The sequence below is a fragment of the Hylobates moloch genome, unplaced genomic scaffold (assembly GCF_009828535.3).
Source record: "Hylobates moloch isolate HMO894 unplaced genomic scaffold, HMol_V3 SCAFFOLD_19, whole genome shotgun sequence".
Classification (NCBI taxonomy): domain Eukaryota; kingdom Metazoa; phylum Chordata; class Mammalia; order Primates; family Hylobatidae; genus Hylobates; species Hylobates moloch.
This window is the reverse complement of record NW_026652294.1, coordinates 12,829,757-12,851,495: the sequence shown is the minus strand read 5'-3', so window position 1 is coordinate 12,851,495 and position 21,739 is coordinate 12,829,757. Positions and strand designations below refer to the sequence as shown.

Below are 21,739 nucleotides of genomic sequence, written 5' to 3'. Positions count from 1 at the left end.
AGTTCAACCCAGCTGCCTCTGGTCCCAGCAGTCGGGTAAGCAAAGGCAAAGGCAAAGGCGAGCACAATTCTCTTTCTTCCTGCTCTAATTCAAACCGGATGCCGGTCAGATTTTTCTCTTCTGGGTGTGGCAGGTGGCTCACGATGTCCTGAGTGTGCACAAAGTGCTGGGGAGGAGGGCTCTGTCCCATTTCCGTTAATTCCTGGGAACTCTTTTCAGTACTTAGTTTTGTAGTTTCTGAGGAAATCATCATAGTAAACACAAGATTGTGTATTGAATTAAAGTGACAGGAATCCAGGGACTCTCCTGACAAGCTGCCTCATGGCTAGCAAACAGGGGACAGGGACTTTCCCCATCCTTCCTACAGAAAGATATGACACTGTATTTTCCCAGGCAACAAAGCACTGGCATCCTGGGAACCAAAACCTCCTGGGTGTCTTCCCTCTCCCTCCATTCCACATCAAGGCACCCAGGTCTATCTGTTCTCCCTCCTCATTCTCTCTCACATTCCACTTCCTCCTACCTCTAGCCTCATGGTCTTCACCAGCAGGGAGTTGGGGAATAGCCAAGTTCTCCAAGTTCCTCCTAGGGAAGTTCAGGCGACTCTGAGAAACGCAAGTTGAAAATGTAATGGAAGGGAATAGCTTTCTGTAGAAATGCTACAGCCAAGAGATGTATTTTTAATATGGACCCAAAGAACATTCCAGAAATCACTTGTGAACTCAAGGGGGACTTCTGGAGGGTAGAGAAAGCCTGGGCAGGGAGTAGACCAACTAAGTTTCAATAGCACCCAAGTTACCTGTCCACAGTTTGTTTCACTGGCCATAGCTTGGTTAGTCCCTAGGGCCAGATCCTGCCAGCCGCCTCACAGTCAACTCTCTGAGCCTAGGATCCTGAAACCTGGACCTTGAAAAACAACTCAAGGTTCTGCCCTCTTGAAGGTTCTGGTCCACTGGTACCCAACCAGACTTGCCCAGTGTCACTTCTACTTGCTTCAAACTGAGCCAGTCTCTGCCCTCCCTGAATCATCCTACCCAAAACTGACTTGTTAATCTTCCGAAAGTGTGTTTCTGGACCTGTCAACTCTCTGTTCAAAACCCTTCAACAGCACCCCACTGCCTATAAAATAAAAGCCAAACCAGCCCTCATGAGCTGACTACATCTCACCCTGCGGACTTGTCTCCCTATTCCCTTCACTCCAGGACTCTGCTTTTTCCTGAGCACATCCTGCCTTGCGCCACCTGCCATTCCTACAACAACCAGCTCTCCATGTTCTCTGTAATTTTGTGCCCCACTCTGCCCAGAGTGCAGTCTTGTTTCTCAACTCTAAATGATATAGTGGCATCTATAACATCACAAAGTAGGACTACGAGACATTAAGTGCCTCCAGATAAGACGCACCAAGTATATACTATCACCCATGACACAGTCTTACAAAACAAATAATAAGCTTGAATCTGGTCAAGCTTCTAGATCTAACAACCAACTTACAGGAAATACATGGGGAAGAGGAGCTTAATAACATTTCCATGATGCAAATAGCAAAAAGGACGCTGTGGGAAATGCAACAGGACAAATAACCTAGTTTCTTTAACAGATAAACTGCAGAGTAGAAAAAATTTCATAGACAGGCCAGGCAAGGTGGCTCACCCCTGTAATCCTAGCACTTTGGGAGGCCGAGGTGGGTGGATCATGAGGTCAGGAGCTCAAGACCATCCTGGCTAACACGGTGAAACCCCTTCTGTACTAAAAATACAAAAAAAATTAGCCGGGCGTGGTGACGGGCACCTGTAGTCTCAGCTACTTGGGAGGCTGAGGCAGGAGAATGGCGTGAACCCAGGAGGCAGAGCTTGCAGTGAGCTGAGATCCCGCCACTGCACTTCAGCCTGGGCGACAGAGCGAGGTTCTGTCACACACACACACACACACACACACACAAAACACAAAAAAATTAGCCAGGCACGATGGCGGGCGCCTGTAGTCCCAGCTACTCAGGAGATTTGAGGCATGAGAATCGCTTGAACCCGGGAGACGGGGGCTGTAGTGAGCTGGGGCTGCACCCCCCCCCGCCCGGCTGGGTAAGAAATTGAAAATTAAAAAAAAAAAAAAAAAAAAAAATTCGGAGACAAATAATAGCAATGTATGAAACTGATTTGGATCTCAATTGAAACTACACAAGTTATGAGACAACTAGGGAAATCTGAACAATGTGATTGGATATGATGATTTTAAGAAATTTTGTAAAGGTATTTTGCTTTTTTTTTTTTTGAGATGGAGTCTTGCTCTGTCGCCCAGACTGGAGTGCACTGGTGCGATCTCGGCTCACTGCAACCTCTGCCTCCCGGGTTCAAGCGATTCTTCTGCCTCAGTCTCCCAAGTTGCTGAGACTACAGGCGCATACCGCTATGCCTGGCTAATTTTTTGTATTTTAGTAGAGACGGGGTTTCCCTATGTTGCCCAGGTTGGTCTCGAACTCCTGAGCTCTGGCAATCCGCCCGCCTCACCCTCCCAAAGTGCTAGGATCACAGGTGTGTGCCATCGTGCCCAGCATATTTTGCTTGTTTTTAAAATACTTGAGATGCATATCGAAATACTTAATAAATGACATATGACTGGGGTTTGTTTCTGAATAGTTCAGACAGTGGGAGAGGAACAGTGTGCAGGAGGTATAGATGCAACAAGACTGATCTGAGTTGATAGTTACCGGAGTTGGGTGATGGCTACACAGAGGCTTTATTGTCCTGTTCTACTACTGTTTTTTTTTTTTTTTCCCATCGAAAACAAAAACCTAAGGCTGGGTATGGTGGCTTACACCTGTAATTCCAACACTTTGGGAGAACCTACTGAGACCGGGAGTTCCAGGCTGCAGTAAGCTGTGATCACACCACCGCACTCTAGCCAGGGCACCCGAGTAAGACCCTGTTTCTAAAAGGGTCTGTTGCCCTGGCTGGAATGCACTAGCATGATCACAACTCACTGCAGCCTTGACCTCCCAGGCTCAGGTGATCTTCCCGCCTCAGCCTCCCTCCCGGGTAGCTGGGACCACAAGCATGCACCACTGTGCCTGGCTAATATTTTTTATTTTTGTAGAGATGGAGTCTCCCTGTGTTGCCCAGGCTGGTCTCAAACTCTTGGCCTCAAGCGATCCTCCCACCTCAGCCTCACAAAGTGCTGGGGTTTGTAGGTGTAAGCCACCATGCCTGGCCTAAAATTAAAATCTTTCAAAAAAGAAAAAAAAAACCTGGTCTTTTCTCATTGGGCTTATGAGCTCCTGAAGTTCCCTCACCTTTGCATTCCCCACTGTATCTTGGTACTATTCACTTTGATAACTGCTAGATCAAAATCTAAAAGGAAGAAAAAAAGCTCTTTTCAGAGGAATTACCTGTAGCTCTGGCATGTTGGGGAGCCTGAGGCTGGGCCAGATCTGTAACCTCAGCAACATCTTCCATCTCACACTATACCCTGCTACTAAGGAACCTTAGGGAGGGACACACCTTCTGCTCCAGAGAGGACTTGGCTGAGAGCCCACCTGCCGTTACTAAACAGATGGAGAGACGCTGACAGTGAGTAACCTATGATTGTTCTAAAGGCTCTGATAAGCCACAAGCTAAGCTCCATTGTGGCAGCTTGTCACTTACCAAGCTCAGGAATGCCATGTACTTGTCAGGACTGGGGCTGCCTGTCAGACAGGTTTTATCTTGGGCAAGGCTGTGTATGAAGTCAGGCCTCCAGCCTACATTTATTATCTCTAATTATCAATAGTTGTTTAAAGACTTTCTTTCCGTTTTTGTTTTTTTTTTTAAGAGACAGTCTCGCTTTGTCACCCAGGTTGGAGTTCAGTGGCATGATCATAGCTCAATGCCGCCTTGAAACTCAGGGCTCAAGCAATCCTCTCGCCTCAGCCTCCAGAGTAACGAGTACTACAGGCATAAGTCATGCCCAGCTTCTTTGAAGACTTTCGTCCTCAGTGTGACATTACGGAGGATGCACAGGAGCCTCCATGAGGGCATACCAGTGTGACTACTCCCCACCCATTCACCCTCCATGACACAGACAAGAAGTCCAAGCTCATAGGAATATAAAACCATTTGTTTAATTCTAAATCAAATCACTTTCACAACAGTGAAAATTAGTGACTGGTTAAGGTGTGCCACTGTACATATCATCATTTTCTGACTGGGGTCAGGACCTGGTCCTAGTCCACAAGGGTGGCAAGAGGAGGGTGGAGGCTAAGAACACAGAAAACACACAAAAGAAAGGAAAGCTGCCTTGGCAGAAGGATGAGGTGGTGAGCTTGCCGAGGGGTGGTGGGAAGGGGGCTCCCTGTTGGGGCCGAGCCAGCAGTCCCAAGTCAGCTCTCCTGCCTTACTTAGCTCCTGGCAGAGGGTGAGTGGGGACCTACAAGGTTCAAAATCAAATGGCATTTGGCCAGCCTGGCTTTACTAACAGGTTCCCAGAGTGCCTCTGTTGGTTGAGCTCTCCTGGGCTCACTCCATTTCATTGAAGAGTCCAAATGATTCATTTTCCTACCCACAACTTTTCATTATTCTTCTGGAAACCCATTTCTGTTGAGTCCATCTGACTGAAGTCCTCTCTCCCTCCACCAGTTGGGGCCACTGCACTGAGGGGGGTCCCACCAATTCTCTCTAGAGCAGAGACACTCCAGAGGCTCCTCCAACTTTGGGGATTTCCAGAAGGTGATAAAAAGAGCACTCTTGAATGGGTGCCCAGGAATGTTTAAAATCTATCAGGCACACTATAAAGCTGATGGCTTCTTCCTACCAAGTGGATTCGGCAAATGAACCACCTACTCAATACTTCATATTTTGTCTGTTTAAACACTGAACTCTGGTGTTGACAGGTACAAAGGAGAAGAGATGGGGACTATGAAGAGGGGAGGGCTTCCCTCATGTTCCTCAAGATCTTTGTTTCCACAAACTATGCAGTCATAATTGGGAAAAAGCACTAGGTGGGGCTTCCTACCATTTGTTGGTTATTGCTGGGGTTAGCCAGGAGCAATGTGGATGGCAAAGTAAGAGAGAGGCCCAGAGGAAGCCCATCTCCCCCCAGCTTTGGGGTATCCAGAAAGAGGCTGGATTTCTGGGATGAAGCCTAGAAGGCAGAGCAAGAACTGTTCCATCAGACAAACGGTCCTACCTGCTTGGTACCATATTCCCTCAATAAGATTCAGAGAAAGAAGCTTGTGAAACTGAAAATCAAATCAAGGTATTGCGAAGAATAATTTCCCCTTGATTCCACAGGAGGGAAGACCACACAATATCATTGTGCTAGGGCTCCCCAGGCCCTGCCACCTGGCTTTACAAATCATCAGGGGTTGCCTGCTTGGGAGTCACATGCTTCCCTGGTTTTAGCACACATAAAAGGAGTTTTCAGGGAACTCTATCAAGCCATACCAAAATCAGGGTCACATGTGGGTTTCCCCTTTCCTTGCCTCTTCATAAAGGACAACTTGGCTTCTGAGGATGGTGGTCTTCTGCATGCAGTTGGGCTGACCTGACAAAGCCCCCAGTTTCCTGTGGCAGGTTCTGGGAGAGGATGCATTCAAGCTTCTCCAGCCTAGGGGACAGGGCTGCTTGTTCAGTTATTCCTGCCTCGGAGCTCCAAATCCCACCAAAGTCCTGACTCCAGGTCTTTCCTAATGCACAGTAGTCAGTCTCAGCTTCAGCAGTATTCTCGGCTGTGTTCTCTGGCAGAGAGAGGCAGATGCCCATAGTTTTAGGGAGAAAGCTGATGGGAAATCTGTGAGTGAGGCCACATGTCTCACCAGGAATAATTTATGCCAGGAAACCAGGAAGTCATTCAAGTTGTTCTCTGAGGCCAAAGACACTGAGCACAGCCCAGAGCCAATAAAAGATCATTGAGTCTCTGGTGAATTCATTAAGTGACCCCAGCTTTAGCTGCTGCAATTATGATTTTCATGGGACAGCAATTTCTTGCATCTCTACAGAGGAAGAAGAGGGGGAGTGGGAGGGGGAGGAAAGAGAACAGAGCAGCACTGGGATTTGAAAGGGGAACCTCTCTATCTGAGGAGCCCCCACTGGCTTCAGAGGCAACTTACCAAGGGGTATTTAAAGAGATGAAAATTTCCAGAAATACCATTTGGTGCATCCTTTTGTTTCTGTAATATTAAACTCAGGTGAAATTATACTCTGACAGTTTCTCTCTTTCTGCCTCTTCCCTCTGCAGAGTCAGGACCTGCAGAACTGGCTGAAACAAGATTTCATGGTGTCACCCATGAGAGAGGACTCAATGCCAAGGTCTGAGGTTATAGGGTGTTTACAGCAGTGGCGATACTCAGGGGTCATCGCCAACTGGTCTCGAGTTCCAAAGCTCTGATGAAGAAACAAGACTCCTTGATGTGTTACTGATCCCACTGATTCCAGGAGTCAAGATTAGCCAGGAAGCCAAACACCAGGTGTTGGGGTGGCACGTCACCAGTCCAGAGCCCTGCCACGGATGTAGGCAGGAGCCCAGCATTAGGCAATCAGGAGCCAGAACATGATCACCAGGGCCACAAATAGGAAAAGGCGTGACAGGAACTGCTCGTCCACATACTGGGGTGTCCCAGGGACAGCTGGAGAGACAGAAGGGAGAGAACAGGCTATTAGAACACTGCAGCTATGCACATTGCCCACTCAGGCCAGAAGTTGACAGCACCAATCTTTATCTCTTTACAACATCAGAATCCTACATACAAAAAGATTTCTTTTTTTTTTTTTTTGAAACGTAGTCTCACTCTGTTGCCCAGGCTGGAGTGCAGTGGCATGATCTCAGCTCACCACAACCTCTGCTTCCCAGGTTCAAGCGATTCTCTTGCCTCAGCCTCCTAAGTAGCTGGGATTACAGGCGTGCGCCACCACACCTGGCTAATTTTTGTATTTTTAGTAGAGATGGGGTTTCACCATGTTTGTCAGGCTGGTCTCGAACTCCTGACCTTGTGATCTGCCTGCCTCAGCCTCCAAAAGTGCTGGGATTACAGGCGTGAGCCAACGTGCCTGGCCTTTTTTTTTTTTTTTTCTTTTTGAGATAGAGTTTTGCTCTTGTTGCCCAGGCTGGAGTGCAATGGCGCGATCTCGGCTCACTGCAACCTCCACCTCCTGGGTTCAAGCCATTCGCCTGCCTCAGCCTCCTGAGTAGCTGGGATTACAGGCACGCACCACCACACCCGGCTAATTTTTTTTTTTGTATTTTTAGTAGAAACAGGGTTTTACCATGTTAGCCAGGCTGGTCTCAAACTCCTGACCTCAGGTGATCCGCCCACCTCAGCCTCCCAAAGCGTTGGCATTACAGGCATGAGCCATTGCGCCCAGCCAAAAAAAATTTCTAAACCCCATATAGTATCAGGCAAAATGAAACTATGTGGAACAATAACAATAAGGACAAGACATGGTCCAATTTATCATAAAAGGTTTGGCCTGCACATACAAATAAACCAGGTGATTAACAGGAAACTCTTGCAGGAAATAATAAAAGCAAGCCTACTGTTTGTTAAGTATCTTCTATCTGCTAAGTGTTTTGTACATGTTATTATTTGGTGGATATTATTATTTCCATTTTGAGTAGGAGGCAGCTGAAACATAGGTTTGAGGTGATCTGTTCAAGATTGAAAGGCTCAGAAGTTAGTGGCAGAGCTCTGCAGCCTCTCCACACACTGCCTCTCAAGGGCCCCACAGGGATTGCCTTCCTTTTCCAGAAGAGAACTAGGATCCAGACAGGCAAAATGACTTGTTTTTCAAGGTAGAGGCAGAAGAACTGGGGTGAGAACCTAAGTCTCCACTCCTCTCTGCTTTGAGAAAAGCTACCCTTTAGAGCTCCCTGTTCTGACTTTGGAGGAAGGAGGATAAAATAATCTGTATCCAGGATGGGCAAATTGTACCAAGCATGACAAGGGAAAACTGTGACTGTGGCAGGGGGATAAAGTGATCCAGAGTCTAGCCTGGCTGTGGAACTCTGCTTAGCTGGGGAATCCAAGGTTAGCCTTGGACCAGGTTAGAAGGATGCAAGCTATCAGGCAGGTTCTTGCTGGCTTCATAGGGATTTGCCCTTTCTTCAGGGCAGAGTACACCCTATCTTTTGGGGTATCCTTCCTCTGAAAAACAAATGTGAACAGAGGATAAACCTTCAAGGCAGATAAGGTAAGAAAGGGCATCCCCAAGGCTGGGCGCGGTGGCTCACGCCTGTAATCCCAGCACATTGGGAGGCCCAGGTGGGCGGATCACGAGGTCAGGAGATCGAGACCATCCTGTCTAACACAGTGAAATCCCGTCTCTACAAAAAAAATACAAAAAAATTAGCCAGGCATGGTGGCGGGTGCCTGTAGTCCCAGCTACTCAGGAGGCTGAGGTAGGAGAATGGCGTGAACCTGGGAGGTGGAACTTGCAGTGAGCCGAGATTGTGCCACTGCACTCCAGCCTGGGGGACAGAGCGAGACTCCATCTCAAAAACAAAAACAAAAACAAAAACAAAAACAAAAGGCATTCCCAAGATATCTTGGTGCTGAGATTCCTCAGTTGGATGCTCTGATGGATTGACAAAGACAGGCAGGCAGGCAGGCAGGCAGTCAAGAAAGACTTACAGATCGCCTGCTGTGCACCAAGGACCAGGGTGGGGATGAGAATAACTGGGATGACCCAGTTACCATCTTTAGGGCATAAGCTGTTGGCATGAACCACACAATGGTCACTTCTGTACCATATGCTGTGTCCAGTGCACATGAAGCTCCAACAAGTGCAGGCAGAGCTCAACCAATCATGGCATCTCTGCAGGCTCCACAGTAAGGATCTTGGCTTGGGTGTTCATGGCACCCATCTCATTGCCTTGCTCTATACTGAATGCAGATGGCATTTTCAAGCAGTAGGAGGGAGAAATGCAGCAGCAGTTGGTAGACCTAGACATGGTTCCCACAGGGCTGAGGCTGCTTGTGACTAGCCACATGTTGTGTCCTGAAGGAAGCTGGACAGAGATGCCAGAGAATGGAGATGCCCTCACTCCTTATGGGTCATCTCACGTTTCCATGCCCCCAAATGGTCAAAGTGGGGAGTAAATGTGCAGAACTAGGCTTTTCCTCAGCCCAGTATCACTTACAGTTTTCCATTTTATAGACATGGGGTATGTCTTGGTAACATTACTGAGCATTTTCTGATCTGTTAAACAGAGCTAATCACACACCTGTTCCATAGGGTGGTTGTGATGATCCCCTGAGCCTGGAATGGAAAGTGCTATATATATGCATGCCTAATAGTTGGTAAGTGCTCAACATTGTTACCATGTCTGTAAGTGATCTAAAAACAGCTTAAGATATTTTGAAAAGGCTGATTATCTATGTAGTGACAATGATCTGTAACTTATATACTGCTGAATTCCAAGGAGCTTTCAAGCAATATTACTAAGATATCTTCCTAATTTCTCAAGGAAATAGTGTCTTACCTGGAGGAGGCCGCCCATCATTTATATTAAATGCTGTGGCAAATATCCCAAAGGGAAATGCCCCAATTCCAAAAGACATCTGGAAGCCACCATCTCCAAATCCAAATCCTTGAAATCCCTGTGTGGAAGAAAGGCAATTAAGGGCAGGAGAATCAGGCAGGTTTCTCCTGTGCCTGTCAAAACTCAACATACCTCACATTGTCTTGCATGTGGCACCTGCCTCTTCTCCCTACCTTGTGCCACATGTTTCGAAGGTGGGGGACAGCTTTTCCTCCCATATATACCCTGAAGTAGAGGAACTCTGGCAAGCCCTCTGCCCTTTTAGCCTTAGCTTCCAGCTAAGAATCTATGAATGGGCCAAAAAGGACTGGCTCTGACCCAGTGTGAAACACCCTGCTGACAAAAGTCAGCACTCACAGGGCTTGAGGATATTTTCCAGAGTCCCACATTAGCTAGTAACATCTTCTACATGCTTTATAGGAGCAATATTGACAGTCACCCCTGTGCCCAAGGGAACATCAAACAAGCTACACATTATCTTTAATAGCAAAAATGTTGAAACTCTAATTAGCCAACAATGGAAGTCATGATCAAAATCTTGATACATGCATTCAAAGAACCATTATCCTGACTTAAGCGGTAACACTGAAAAACTCTTGTGACCAAGTTATCAGACAAAATTGTTTGAAAACTGTGGTCACAAGTACATGACAATATGTAGGTATATGGACAAGTTACAGATTAAAATTTCTTTTAATATTGTTACATAGAATTTTTACATTTTAAAACACTTTAGTGTTTTCTGATTATAAAAGTAATATATGCTTGCTATAAGAAACTCACACATTACAGAAATAATTGACAAAGAAAGTCAGAGATATTCTATTCACCTTCCCACTTCACAGCTACTCCACTTTACCTCTGAAGTAACCACTGTCAGCAGTTTGGTGTTATCACCCTCAGTTTTCTTTCCCTGTGCATGTTCTACACTGCATCCTCTTTCACATGAAAAGATTCAGTAGGAACAATATTCTGAATAAATAACTCCCTTTTCTAAAGCGTGAGCTCTGTGCTAGGCACCATGTTAAGCACTAGGACACATAAATCATGTTTAATTTTTACATTGGCTTCATCTGCATTTTACAGATAACCAAACTGAGGCTTGGAGAGGTGAAATAACTTGACCAAGGAGTACAGTTTAGATCTAAAACTAGGTCAATTTGATCTGAAAACACATGCTTTTCTTTTTTTTTTTTTTGAGACAGGGCCTCACTCTGTCACCCAGCCTGGAGTGCAATGGTGCAATCATGGCTCACTGTAGACTCAACCTCCCAGGCTCAAGCAATACTCCCATCTCAGCCTCTTGAGTAGCTGGGACCACAGGTGTACCCCTCCATGCCTCGCTAATTTTTAAATTTTTTTGTACAGATAAGGTCTCACTTTGTTGCTCAGGCTGTTCTCAAACTCCTGGGCTCAAGTGATCCTCCCACCTCAGCCTCCTAAAGTGCTGGGATTAGAGGCCAGAGCCACTGTGCCCGGCCTTCATGCTCTTAATTACTGTGCACATCTTTCAAATATTTTTTTCTCTTCCCCTGCATCCCTGATGAGAGGTTTAGAACAAATGATTTTAAAAATAATAACAAGAAGACAGACTATTGGGCCAAATGCTCTTCACAAAGAGCTCAATGGCCTTCATTTATGAGTCTTTTGCAAGTCACAAAAGTAGCTGCTCTCCGTCACACACTGAGCAGCCTGGCATCTAGTTCCAAACTTCTTGCCAGATGGCATCACCTATAAAGCCTAACAGCTGACTTAATGAGAGGGCAAACCTAAAGGGAAGGAAGACAAAGAGTTTCCTTCTCCTCAATACAAAATGTCTCCTACTCAGTTCATTGTTGAATCTAACGGCTCCTGGGACTGAGGCTGCCTTACTTGGGAAGGTGCAATTGTTTCATCAGGAACCACAGATTCATTCAGTGCAATCCTGAGGACTAACCATTCTGCTTCCCTTCTAGCAACATCTATATGATCTCACCAGTCCATACATTTGGTGGGATTATGTTCCTGGGCCAGAGTATGCAAAAAAACATCGCTAGTAGCTGCAGGTGCTTATAAATGCTAGAGATATGCACTTTGGTCATCAAGGCCAGGGCCTCTGGCTTCCGGGGGCCTCTGATTCCTGCATTAGTTGCTAATGCTCTGTAGGAAACCAAAACCTAGGAATGTTAAAGTGGTGTCACCTGATGGGTCAAGAGCAGAGACTTCAATACCAGCCAGATCTGGGTTTCAGCACTGTATGTGTGGCCCTGGACAGATCACTTTACCTATCTGGGCCTCAGTTTCCTCCTCTGTTAAATGAGTTGATGTGAGGCTTAAATGAGATCATGCATATAAAGCTCTTAACATATAGTTATTTCCATATAGTAACCATTCAACAAGTGTTCACTGCTAGTATTATTATTAAGGGTAATCCGGAGAAGAGAACCTTAATTTTTTTTTTTTTTTTTGAGATAGAGTCTCGCTCTGTTGCCAAGGCTGGAGTGCAGTGGTGCCATCTCAGCTCACTGCAACCTCTGCCTCCCGAGTTCAAGTGATTCTCCTGTTTCAGCCTCCCGAGTAGCTAGGACTACAGGCACATGCCACCACGCCCAGCTAATTTTTATGTTTTTAAAAAAGAAGAGACAGGGTTTCACCATATTGGTCAGGCCGGTCTCGAACTCCTGACCTCAGGTGATCCACCCGCCTTGGCCTCCCAAAGTGCTGAGATTACAGGTGTGAGCCACTGTGCCCAGCTGAGAACCTTAATTTCTTTCAAGATCCCTGACTCAATAATCCTACTCCTGGAAATCCCAATAAAATGCCATTATTCAAACTCAAAAAAAAAAAAAAGGTGGCAGTGCGCGGTGGCTCATGCCTGTAATCCCAGCACTTTGGGAAGCCAAGGAGGGAGGATCATCTGAGCTTGGGAGTTCGAGACCAGCCTGACCAACATGGAGAAACCTTGTCTCTATTAAAAATACAAAAATTAGCTGGGCATGGTGGCCCATGCCTGTAATCCCAGCTACACTGGAGGCTGAGGCAGAAGAATTGTTTGAACCTGGGAGGCAGGGGTTGTGGTGAGCCGAGATTGCACCATTGCACTCCAGCCTGGGCAACAAGAGTGAAACTTTGTCTCAAAAAAAAAAAAAAAAAAGTGTGCAAAGATGGTTATTGTAGCATTATTTAAATAGCAAAATGGGGAAACAACTAAAAGGTCCTTCAATGAGGAAAACCCAAATTATAATGAATCAAAACTCAATGGGTTCCCAGCAATAGCATGGAAAAATAAAAAATAATAAAAAACTCAATGGAATAAATGGCAGCCTAAATAATAAAGAGGACACTTCACAGCATCATGGAAAACCTGCCAAAATTAAATTTTAAAGCAAACAGAATGGTGATGGCTACATAAAAATACATATGCACAGCATATAGATGAAGAGAACATGAGGAAATGAGAATATACTTGTTCTGGGCTCTTGGCAATGGTGGGTAAATATTTTGCTTTTAAAATTTCTTTAACATTTTAACAGAATTTTTTTAAGAATAACATTTGATGTAAATATGCAAAAAATTTAAATATTTTTGTTCCTAGCCACTAGATCACTAGAGATAAATGTGCAATTTTTTTTTAGCCAGTAATCTTACTTCTAAGAATTTATCCTAAGCCAGGCACAGTGGTTCACGCCTGTAATCCTAACACTTTGGGAGGCTGAGGTTAGAGGATTGCTTGAGCCCAGGAGTTAGAGACCAGCCTGAGCAACATGGTGAGACCTTGTTTCTACCAAAAACAAACAAACGAAAAAGACAAAAAAAACCCCAAAAAACTCGCTGGGCATGGTGCCGTGCACCTGTGGTCCCAGCTACATGGGAGGCTGAGGTAGACTGAGCCCATGAGGTCGAGGCTACAGTGAACTGTGATCACGCCACTGTACTCCAGCCTGGGCTACAGAGTGAGACCCTGTCTTATCCTAATAAAATAATAATGAACATGCTCACAAATTTATCTGTAAGTTCATCAGGATTTTTTTTAACTTGGAAAAAGAAAGCCGCTAAATGTCTAACAAAGGATTGAATTATGTTAAATCCACACAACTAAATGCTAAACAGGTAGTTAGTAAAATATTGCTGGCAATGTAAAATCTCAAGATAATACTAAAAGACTCCCACTCACACAAAGAAGGCACTAAATATCTGTAGAACAAATGAAATTTTAAGAGAGGGTTACAAAACAGGAGCCACATATTATAAAAAACAAAAAACAAAAATTGTAAAAAGTATACACACATCTGTAAAATACATGCATAGATTTGTAAAATTTGTGTGTATATATAATTATAGAAAAATGGAAGAGAAAATATAACCAAAATGTTTCCAGTGGTTACCTCTGGATTGGTGTGGTTATAAGTGATTTTTTCCCCCTCTTTTCCTTTCTGTATTTTACAAGTTTTCCTTTACTTTTATAATCAAAGAGGAAAATTGTAAGGCTAAGAAGGAAACTTCTAAAGCCATCAGCTCATTTGTAGAAGCTTCTCCTAGAATGTTCCTCACCCCTCTATTCTCCGGCTCTGGCCTCTGTCCTTGAGGACGAGGAGGGGTCTTCTCTCTGAAACAGAAATGGTGTAAAATAAGTCTATTACAAATTGCTTTGAGTTGCTCCCTGTGAGGACCTGGAGCTCTTTACCAACAGGGTCAGGGCCATAGCCTCTTTCTTGCCCAGGACATGAACTTATGCCAGATTAATTCTCCAAATACTAACTCTTCATTCTACCTGCAACTGTTCTTCCTACGTGTGTAGAGAACCAGGGAGAAAATCGGCTTGTTATGAGATATTCACCAGAAAGCACTACAGCCTACTCCTCTTACAGAGATCCTGACTCAGGTCGGTTAGGAATCATGGCCAGATGCCTTCCCTGGGCCTGCTATAGATATCAGAAATCCCAAATCCATACTGGAACAGAGGACGGGTTGTCAGCAGTAAGGGCTGAGGTTCATGGTTTCTCTGACCTTCCCCTATTAACTTCAGCTCTATCTCCCACTATTTTTGGGCAAATACCCGATGCTACTATTTTTGAGTCTCACCCCCTCTAATCACTCAACCCATGAATACTCAATTGAGGGCTTAGTTATACAATAAGCATTATGCAGGATGCTATAATACTAAGACTGATGACAGACCCAACCCTTGAGGTGTTCGTGGTTTCAAGGGGGATAGAGCCAGTCACATGACAGTGTGATGGGAACTGGGTGAGAGCAACTAATGTGAAGAAGACAGACCACTTCAAGGAAGAGGGGACTTTAGGGCTGCTCATAAGAGATGAGTAGAAGTTAGAGGAGCAGGTGGGGGTAGAGGGGTAGCTTGAGCAGGACTGGGGAGGGAAGAAGGCAGAAGAGAGAGCAAATACACAGGCTGATAAATGTGAAAGAGCAAGTCCTTTTAAGAGAAGTCTAATATGTCAGGTACACAGCATGTGCTAGGGTAGCTGGATAAAGGTAAGAGATTCTTCTGGAGAGCTTGGGGATGCCAGACCATGAAGGGCTCTCAATACTTGTGTTTGTTGAATGCTGGACCCATGCACATCTCCATTTCTAGAAATCCCAAACTCCACAAAGTCACCCAGATCCTGTTTCCCCTCCCCCCATGCTTCATACATCACTGATGCAGTAACCCTACTCCCTGGAGCCTCTCCTGCTACATATCCTGCTTCCCAGGCTGTGGAAATGCTCTTTCGCAGGGCTCTGCACACTTGTGATTGTGATGTCTGTTCACTGCTGGGTCCCAGCAAATGGCAACTTGGATCCCCTCTCTTCCCTCCCCTCCTAGCTGACTCTCATCTGGATGAGACTGCTTTGACACCAAGGGATCATCTAGTACTAAGTAAAGGGTGGGGTTAGGGGATGCTGAATGGGAGCGAATTCACGTCCAAGGGGAGAAGTGGGTGGGAGAGGCATCCTAAGTCCTCACCTGGGGTCCTGTTGCCCAGTGCTGCCCCTTCCATAGAGGGGGATGACCTTGTCTCGGCTGATGCCAGCTTTGCAAACAGGACACACCTGTCTGTTAGGTCTGGTCTCCAACCACTGCAAACAGGAGAGAAAAATGCATGGATGGCCCAAGACCCACCACAGTGATCAGCCAGAGTCACCAGAACAACACAGGCCAGAGGCCTCAAACTGGGAAACACTAGCATGAGCAGGGAACACCTCAAGGAACCCGACTCCCATTCCTTCTGCCATTCAACAAATACTTACCAGTGGTAAAATCAAAATTGCCTTAAATATCATCATAATTGGCCTGGTGCAGTGGTTCATGCCTGTAATCCCAGCACTTTGGGAGGCAGAGGTGGGTGGATCACCTGAGGTCAGGAGTTCAAGAGCAGCCTGGCCAACAAGGTGAAACCCTGTCTCTACTAAAAATACAAAAATTAGCCAGACGTGGTGGCACATGCCTGTAGTTCCAGCTACTCGGGAGGCTGAGGCAGGAGAATCGCTTGAACCCGGGAGGCAGAGGTTGCAGTGAGCTGAGATTGCACCACTGCATTCCAGCCTGGGCAACAGAGCAACACTCTGTCACAAAAAAAGAAAAAATCACCACAATTAAACAGGCTTCTTCATGCTTTGTTTCTCTCTAGGGCCTCCTAGCAACACAGGGGGAGGGAAACTGCAAGCCTGGGGCTGTCAAGTCTGACATACCCAGCCTCAATTTAGGCTGCTGGTATAAGTACAGCAAACTTTAAATCCCCACCTTCCCAGTAGGAGCAACTGTATTTTCCTGTCAGTCATATTCTTCTTTCTGTGATTTTTCTTTTTTTTTTTCCCAGACAGAGTCTTGCTCTGTCACCCAGGCTGGAGTGTAGTGGCACGATCTCAGCTCACTGCAACCCCTGCCTCCTGGGTTCAAGCAATTCTCCTGTCTCAGCCTTCCAAGTAGCTGGGATTACAGGCGCCCACCACTGTGCCTGGCTAATTTTTGTATTTTTAGTAGAGACAGGGTTTCACCATGTTGGCCAGGCTGGTCTCAAACTCCTGACCTCGTGATCTGCCTGCCTTGGTCTGCCAAAGTGCTGGGATCACAGGCATGAGCCACCGTGCCCGGCCAATTTCTCATTTTTATAGCATTTCCCCAACAACTGTGTATCCCAGGCATCAGAATCAGGAGACAACCTGATCATTTTCTGGTGACTTACCACATGCTAAAGGATAGGTTTTGCTCATTATCTAAATTTGCTTAATGCTTTTTATGTACTTTCATTGATTTTTTGCATTCACCTATTTCTTTCAATATAAAAAAATCCCATTTTGGGTTTCTCAGGCCCTTTCACTGGTTACATTAAAAATTTTTGTTTAGGCCAGGCACGGTGGCTCACGCCTGTAATCCCAGCACTTTGGGAGGCTGAGGCGGGTGGATCATCTGAGGTCAGGAGTTCAAGACCAGCCTGGGGAACATGGTGAAACTCCGTTGTCTCTACTAAAAAGACAAAAAAACTAGCTGGGTGTGGTGGTGTGCACCTGTAATCCCAGCTACCCAGGAGGCTGAGGCACAAGAATCGCTTGAACCTGGGAGGCGGAGGTTCCAGTGAGCCAAGATCTCACCATTGCACTCTAGCCTGGGCGACAGAGTAAGAATGTCTCAAAAAAAAAAAAAAAAATTAATTTTCTTAAAAAACAAGTGATAAAAATGTTTTTGGGTTTTTTTTGGGGGGGTTGTTTTTTTTTTTCGTTTTTTTTTTTTTTTTTTTCGAAACAGAGTCTCACTATGTCACCCAGGCTGGAGTGCAGTGGTGCAATCTCAGCTCACTGCAACCTCTGCCTCCCAGATTCGAGCGATTCTTGTGCCTCAGCCTCCCTAGTAGCTGGGACTACGGGTGTGCACCACTACGCCCAGCTAATTTTTATATTTTTTGTAGATACGGGGTTTTGCCATGTTGGCCAGGCTGTTATCAAACTCCTTGCCTCAAGTGATCCACCTGCCTCAGCCTCCCTAAGTGCTGGAATTACAGGCGTGAGCCACCACACCTGGCCAAAACGTGTTTTTATAGACATTCTATAAACATGAATCTAGGACTTCAGGGCTAAGGAGATGGCAGCACTGAACAATTTTATTTCCTACTCTTACTGTTCATAGCTCCAAAACTTATGTGTTACATGTTCTTCATAAACTCACAGTCAATATGTACTACCAGGTCCCGCTGGGGACAGAATGTGCAGCCCTGTTCCCACCTTCTTTCTCTCATCCAGATTCTGAAGCTTTAGCAGTCCGGAACTTCTGTCCTCCCCCACATTCCCAGGCCACCTACAAGTGTGGTACTCTACTGCTGACGACCAGGGAGACATTCAGCTGGCTGTGATTATTCACAGCCACTTGTGAATGCCAGGCCCAGCTCTGTCTCACCAAGCAGGTGCTAAAGCTGGGAAAATAGACTTTTCTCTCCTCACAAAAGCTCTTTGTTGACACCAAAAAAGTTTTCCCCTTCCTAATATTTTCATAACCTTTACGGGCTGGGGGACTGTTGATATGATAGGAGGTACTGTTTTAATAGAAGCAGAATATCAAAAATAAAAAGGACCTAACTAACATACTATCAATCCAATCCAATTTATAAATGAGTAACTGAGATCCACAAAGGCCATCTGTGGCAGAATTAGGAACATCCCAATTTCATCAAGTGCCTGTCAGTGGGCAGGTATGTAAAGAAGGCTGGGTTGGGGGGTAAGTAAGCAAATGAGCCCACAAGCAGGGCAGATTGCAGCTTCTGACAGCAGTCTCCTGAGACTAGGGCTCTCTTGTGCAACCATAGCTGATGAAAGACAAAGTAAAATGAAATGCATCTTACCTGATGTAAACACGGCCAACTACCAGAGTCCCCAGGGCAACCAGTCATCAAGGAGAAGGAGAAAAGGGGAAAGGAAGAAAAATGCTTTCATTAGCAGAAACACTTGATGGGTGGAGTGGTAGTAGCAGAATGAGAAAACAGGAGTAAACTATGGAACACTGCATGCCCACTGAGGTTCTGTAGGGATTACTGGTATCGGAAATTAGAAAAAACTGGGGTAAAAATCACAGAAAAAAAATAACGCAATGGAGATAAGACCCCAGCCTCTGCCCCTAAGATCTCAGTATATGTGAAATCCCCAGGGCTCAGACCACACAGACCCAGCTTCTCTACAAATCACCCTGTGAGAGTTATAACATCTGAAGGAATCCAATAAAAGCTAAGGATACCCTGTGCAAAAAATTGATGGGGGCATTCACATACACATGTACTACACACTATTTTACACTCAATTTCAGTGGGTTCATAGCCTCCTTGGGCTCACAAGGGATGTATGGACTCTCAGGTAGTCCAGATCCAGTTTAACAAAATCTTCAGGCTGTCCTCATCCTTGAGAACTCTCCTAGCAGGAAGCAGCTTAAAAGTTCAGGTCTACTCTAAAAGCATCTTTAAGTAATAGAAAGGATGGGGATGCTACTTGACAGAAAGGGTTACCTTCAGCTTAGAGAGCTGCTGTCCAATCTGTCCATTTTCAAATGAGGAAATCAAAGCTCAGAAACATAAAATGAACAGCATCAGGATTAAAAAAAAAAGTCTCCTGACTTCTAGTTCATTGCCCTTTCTATAATCTAACACCACATACAAAAAAAATGATATCTACAGAATTGAAAGAAGAGTATTCAACTCCACTTATTTTTTTTTTTTTGAGACGAAGTTTTGCTCTTGTTGCCCAAGCTGGAGTGCAGCTCACTCAGTTCACTGCAACCTCCGCCTCTCAAGTTCAAGCGATTCTCCTGCCTCAGCCTCCTGAGTAGCTGGGATTATAGGTGTGCGCCACCACGTCCAGCTAATTTTTTGTATTTTTAGTAGAAACGGGGTTTCACCATGTTAGTCAGGCTGGTCTCAAACTCCTGACCTCAGGTGATCCGCCTGCCTTGGCCTCCCAAAGTGCTGGGATTAAAGGTGTGAGCCACCGTGTCTGGCCCACATTTGTAATTTCTTTCTCTCGTTTATTTAGTTAACACATATCTACTGTGTACCTACTATGTAGGCCAGGACAGTGGAAAATGCAGGCATGGCTTCTGTACCTCACATACCAAGTATCTTTAGCTGAGTACACTTTGAACTCAAAGGATAGTTCCTTTTCCAATTCCTGAACCACAGTTTAGCTTCACAAACCAAATACACAATCTTCCTGGCCATAACATCTGACTCCAACATTAATCTTGCAATGTCATTCTAAACTGAGTGGAGAATACCCCAAATCATGGCAGATCTCCACTGGCAAGTTCCCTTAAAGGCTCTAGGGGAGAAATGGAGGTGAAGGAATGACCCTCAGGGGAAAGTCAGGCTTTATAACAATGACCATTCCTCCCATTTATTAAGCAACGATAGTCATGTATCACTGAACGACAGGGATAGTTCTGAGAAATGTGTCATTAGGCAATTTCATCATTGTGTGAGCATCACAGAGTGTACTTACACAAACCTAGCTGAAATAGCTTACTACACACCTAGGCTACATAGTATAGCCTATTGCTCCTAAGCTACAAACCTGAATAGCATGTGAATATCGTAGGTAACTGTAACAGAGTAGTAAATATTTGTGTATTTAAACATACCTAACAGAGCCAAGGTGTGGTGGCTCACGCCTGTAATCCCAGCACTTTGGGAGCTGAGGTGGGCAGATTATTTGAGGTCAGGAGTTCGAGACCAGCCTGGCCAACATGGTGAAACTCCATCTCTATTAAAAATACAAAAACTAGCCATGTGTGGTGGCACATGCCTGTAATCCCAGCTACGTGGGAGGCTGAAGCACGAGAATCACTTGAACCCGGGAGGTGGAGGTTGCAGTGAGCTGAGATCGTGCTACTCAATCTGGAGTGCCACTGCACTCCAGCATGGGTGACGCAGTGAGACTCCATCTCAAAAAAAAACAAAAACCAGGCTGGGCGTGGTGGCTCACGCCTGTAATCCCAGCACTTTGGGAGGCTGAGGCGGGTGGATCACCTGAGATCAGGAGTTCAAGACCAGCCTGGCCAACACGGTAAAACCCCATCTCTACTAAAAATACAAAAATTAGTCAGGTGTGGTGGCACATATGCGTAATCCCAGCTTCTCGGAAGGCTGAAGCAGGAGAATCATTTGAACCTGGGAGGCAGAGGTTGCAGTGAGCCAAGATCACGCCACTGCACTCCAGCCTGGGCAACAGAGTGAGACTCCTTCTCAAAAAAACAACAAACAAACAAACAAAAAATTCAACATACCTAACATAGAAAAGGTAACGCACTGCTCTATGACATTATAAAATCACTAGATTATAGGAACTTTTCAGGTCCATCATCATCTTATGAGACCGCTGTTGGATATGTAGTCCATTGTTGACCAAAATGTCATTATGTACTGTGACTGTACTGTGTGCCACGTTGTGGCTGAATACCTTTTCATTTCTTAATGTCACTGGACGGTCACGTTAACCTATAAGGCAGTACCATTATCTCCATCTTGCAGATCAGGAAACCAAAGTACAGGGAAGCTAGCAGATTTGCTCAGGGATGCACCATCCAGACTGGAAGCATCTGTTTCATTTTATAGTCTGTGTTCTTTCCAATGGCATTCTGCCTTTAAAAAAAAAAAATTGATAGCAGCCATGGTGGCTCACACCAGTAATCCCAGCACTTTGGGAGGCCGAGGCGGGCAGATAACGAGTTCAGAAGATCGAGACTATCCTGGCCAACATGGTGAAAACCTCTCTACTAAAAATACAAAAATTAGCTGGATGTGGTGGTGTGTGCCTGTAATCCCAGCTACCTGGGAGGCTGAGGCAGGAGAAGTGCTTGAACTTGGGAGGCAGAGATTGCAGTGAGCCGAGATTGTGCCACTGCACTCCAGCCTGGTGACAGAGCAAGACTTCGTCTCAAAAAAAAAAAAAAAAATTGACACAGGGCCGGGTATGGTGGCTCACGCCTGTAATCCTAGCACTTTGGGAGGTCGGGGTGGGCAGATCACTTGAGGTGAGGAGTTTGAAACCAGCCTGGCCAGCATGGCGAAGCCCCATCTCTACTAAAAATACAAAAAGAAAATTAGCCGGGCGTGGTGGTGCATTCCTGTAGTCCCAGCTACTTGGGAGGCTGAGACAGGAGAACCACTTGAGCCCAGGAGGCAGAGGTTGCAAGTGAGCCGAGACTGCACCACTGCACTCCAGCCTGGGCAACAGAGCAAGGTTGTCTCCACAAAAAAAAAAAAAAAAAAAAAAAAAAAAA

The 21,739-nt window shown here is 45.5% G+C and overlaps 1 protein-coding gene across 7 annotated transcripts in view; it reads right to left on the bottom strand.

Annotated features, from left to right (window-relative positions):
• Positions 1-6,119: 6,119 nt before the first annotated feature.
• RNF185 (ring finger protein 185) overlaps positions 6,120-21,739 on the bottom strand; it is a 44,724-nt gene continuing 29,104 nt past the window's right edge. For 6 of the 7 annotated variants that reach the window (XM_032138849.2, XM_058431294.1, XM_058431293.1 and 3 more), the window contains 5 exons: positions 18,318-18,336; positions 15,452-15,564; positions 14,038-14,092; positions 9,448-9,565; positions 6,120-6,595 (listed from right to left, as the gene is read on the bottom strand). In XM_032138849.2, the coding sequence (XP_031994740.1) occupies positions 6,498-6,595; positions 9,448-9,565; positions 14,038-14,092; positions 15,452-15,564; positions 18,318-18,336 (403 nt within the window). In that variant the 3' untranslated portion in view covers positions 6,120-6,497. Of the gene's footprint in view, positions 6,596-9,447; positions 9,566-13,871; positions 14,093-15,451; positions 15,565-18,317; positions 18,337-21,739 lie in introns of those variants that run through there. The other variant, XR_004245407.2, reaches the window with a different exon arrangement.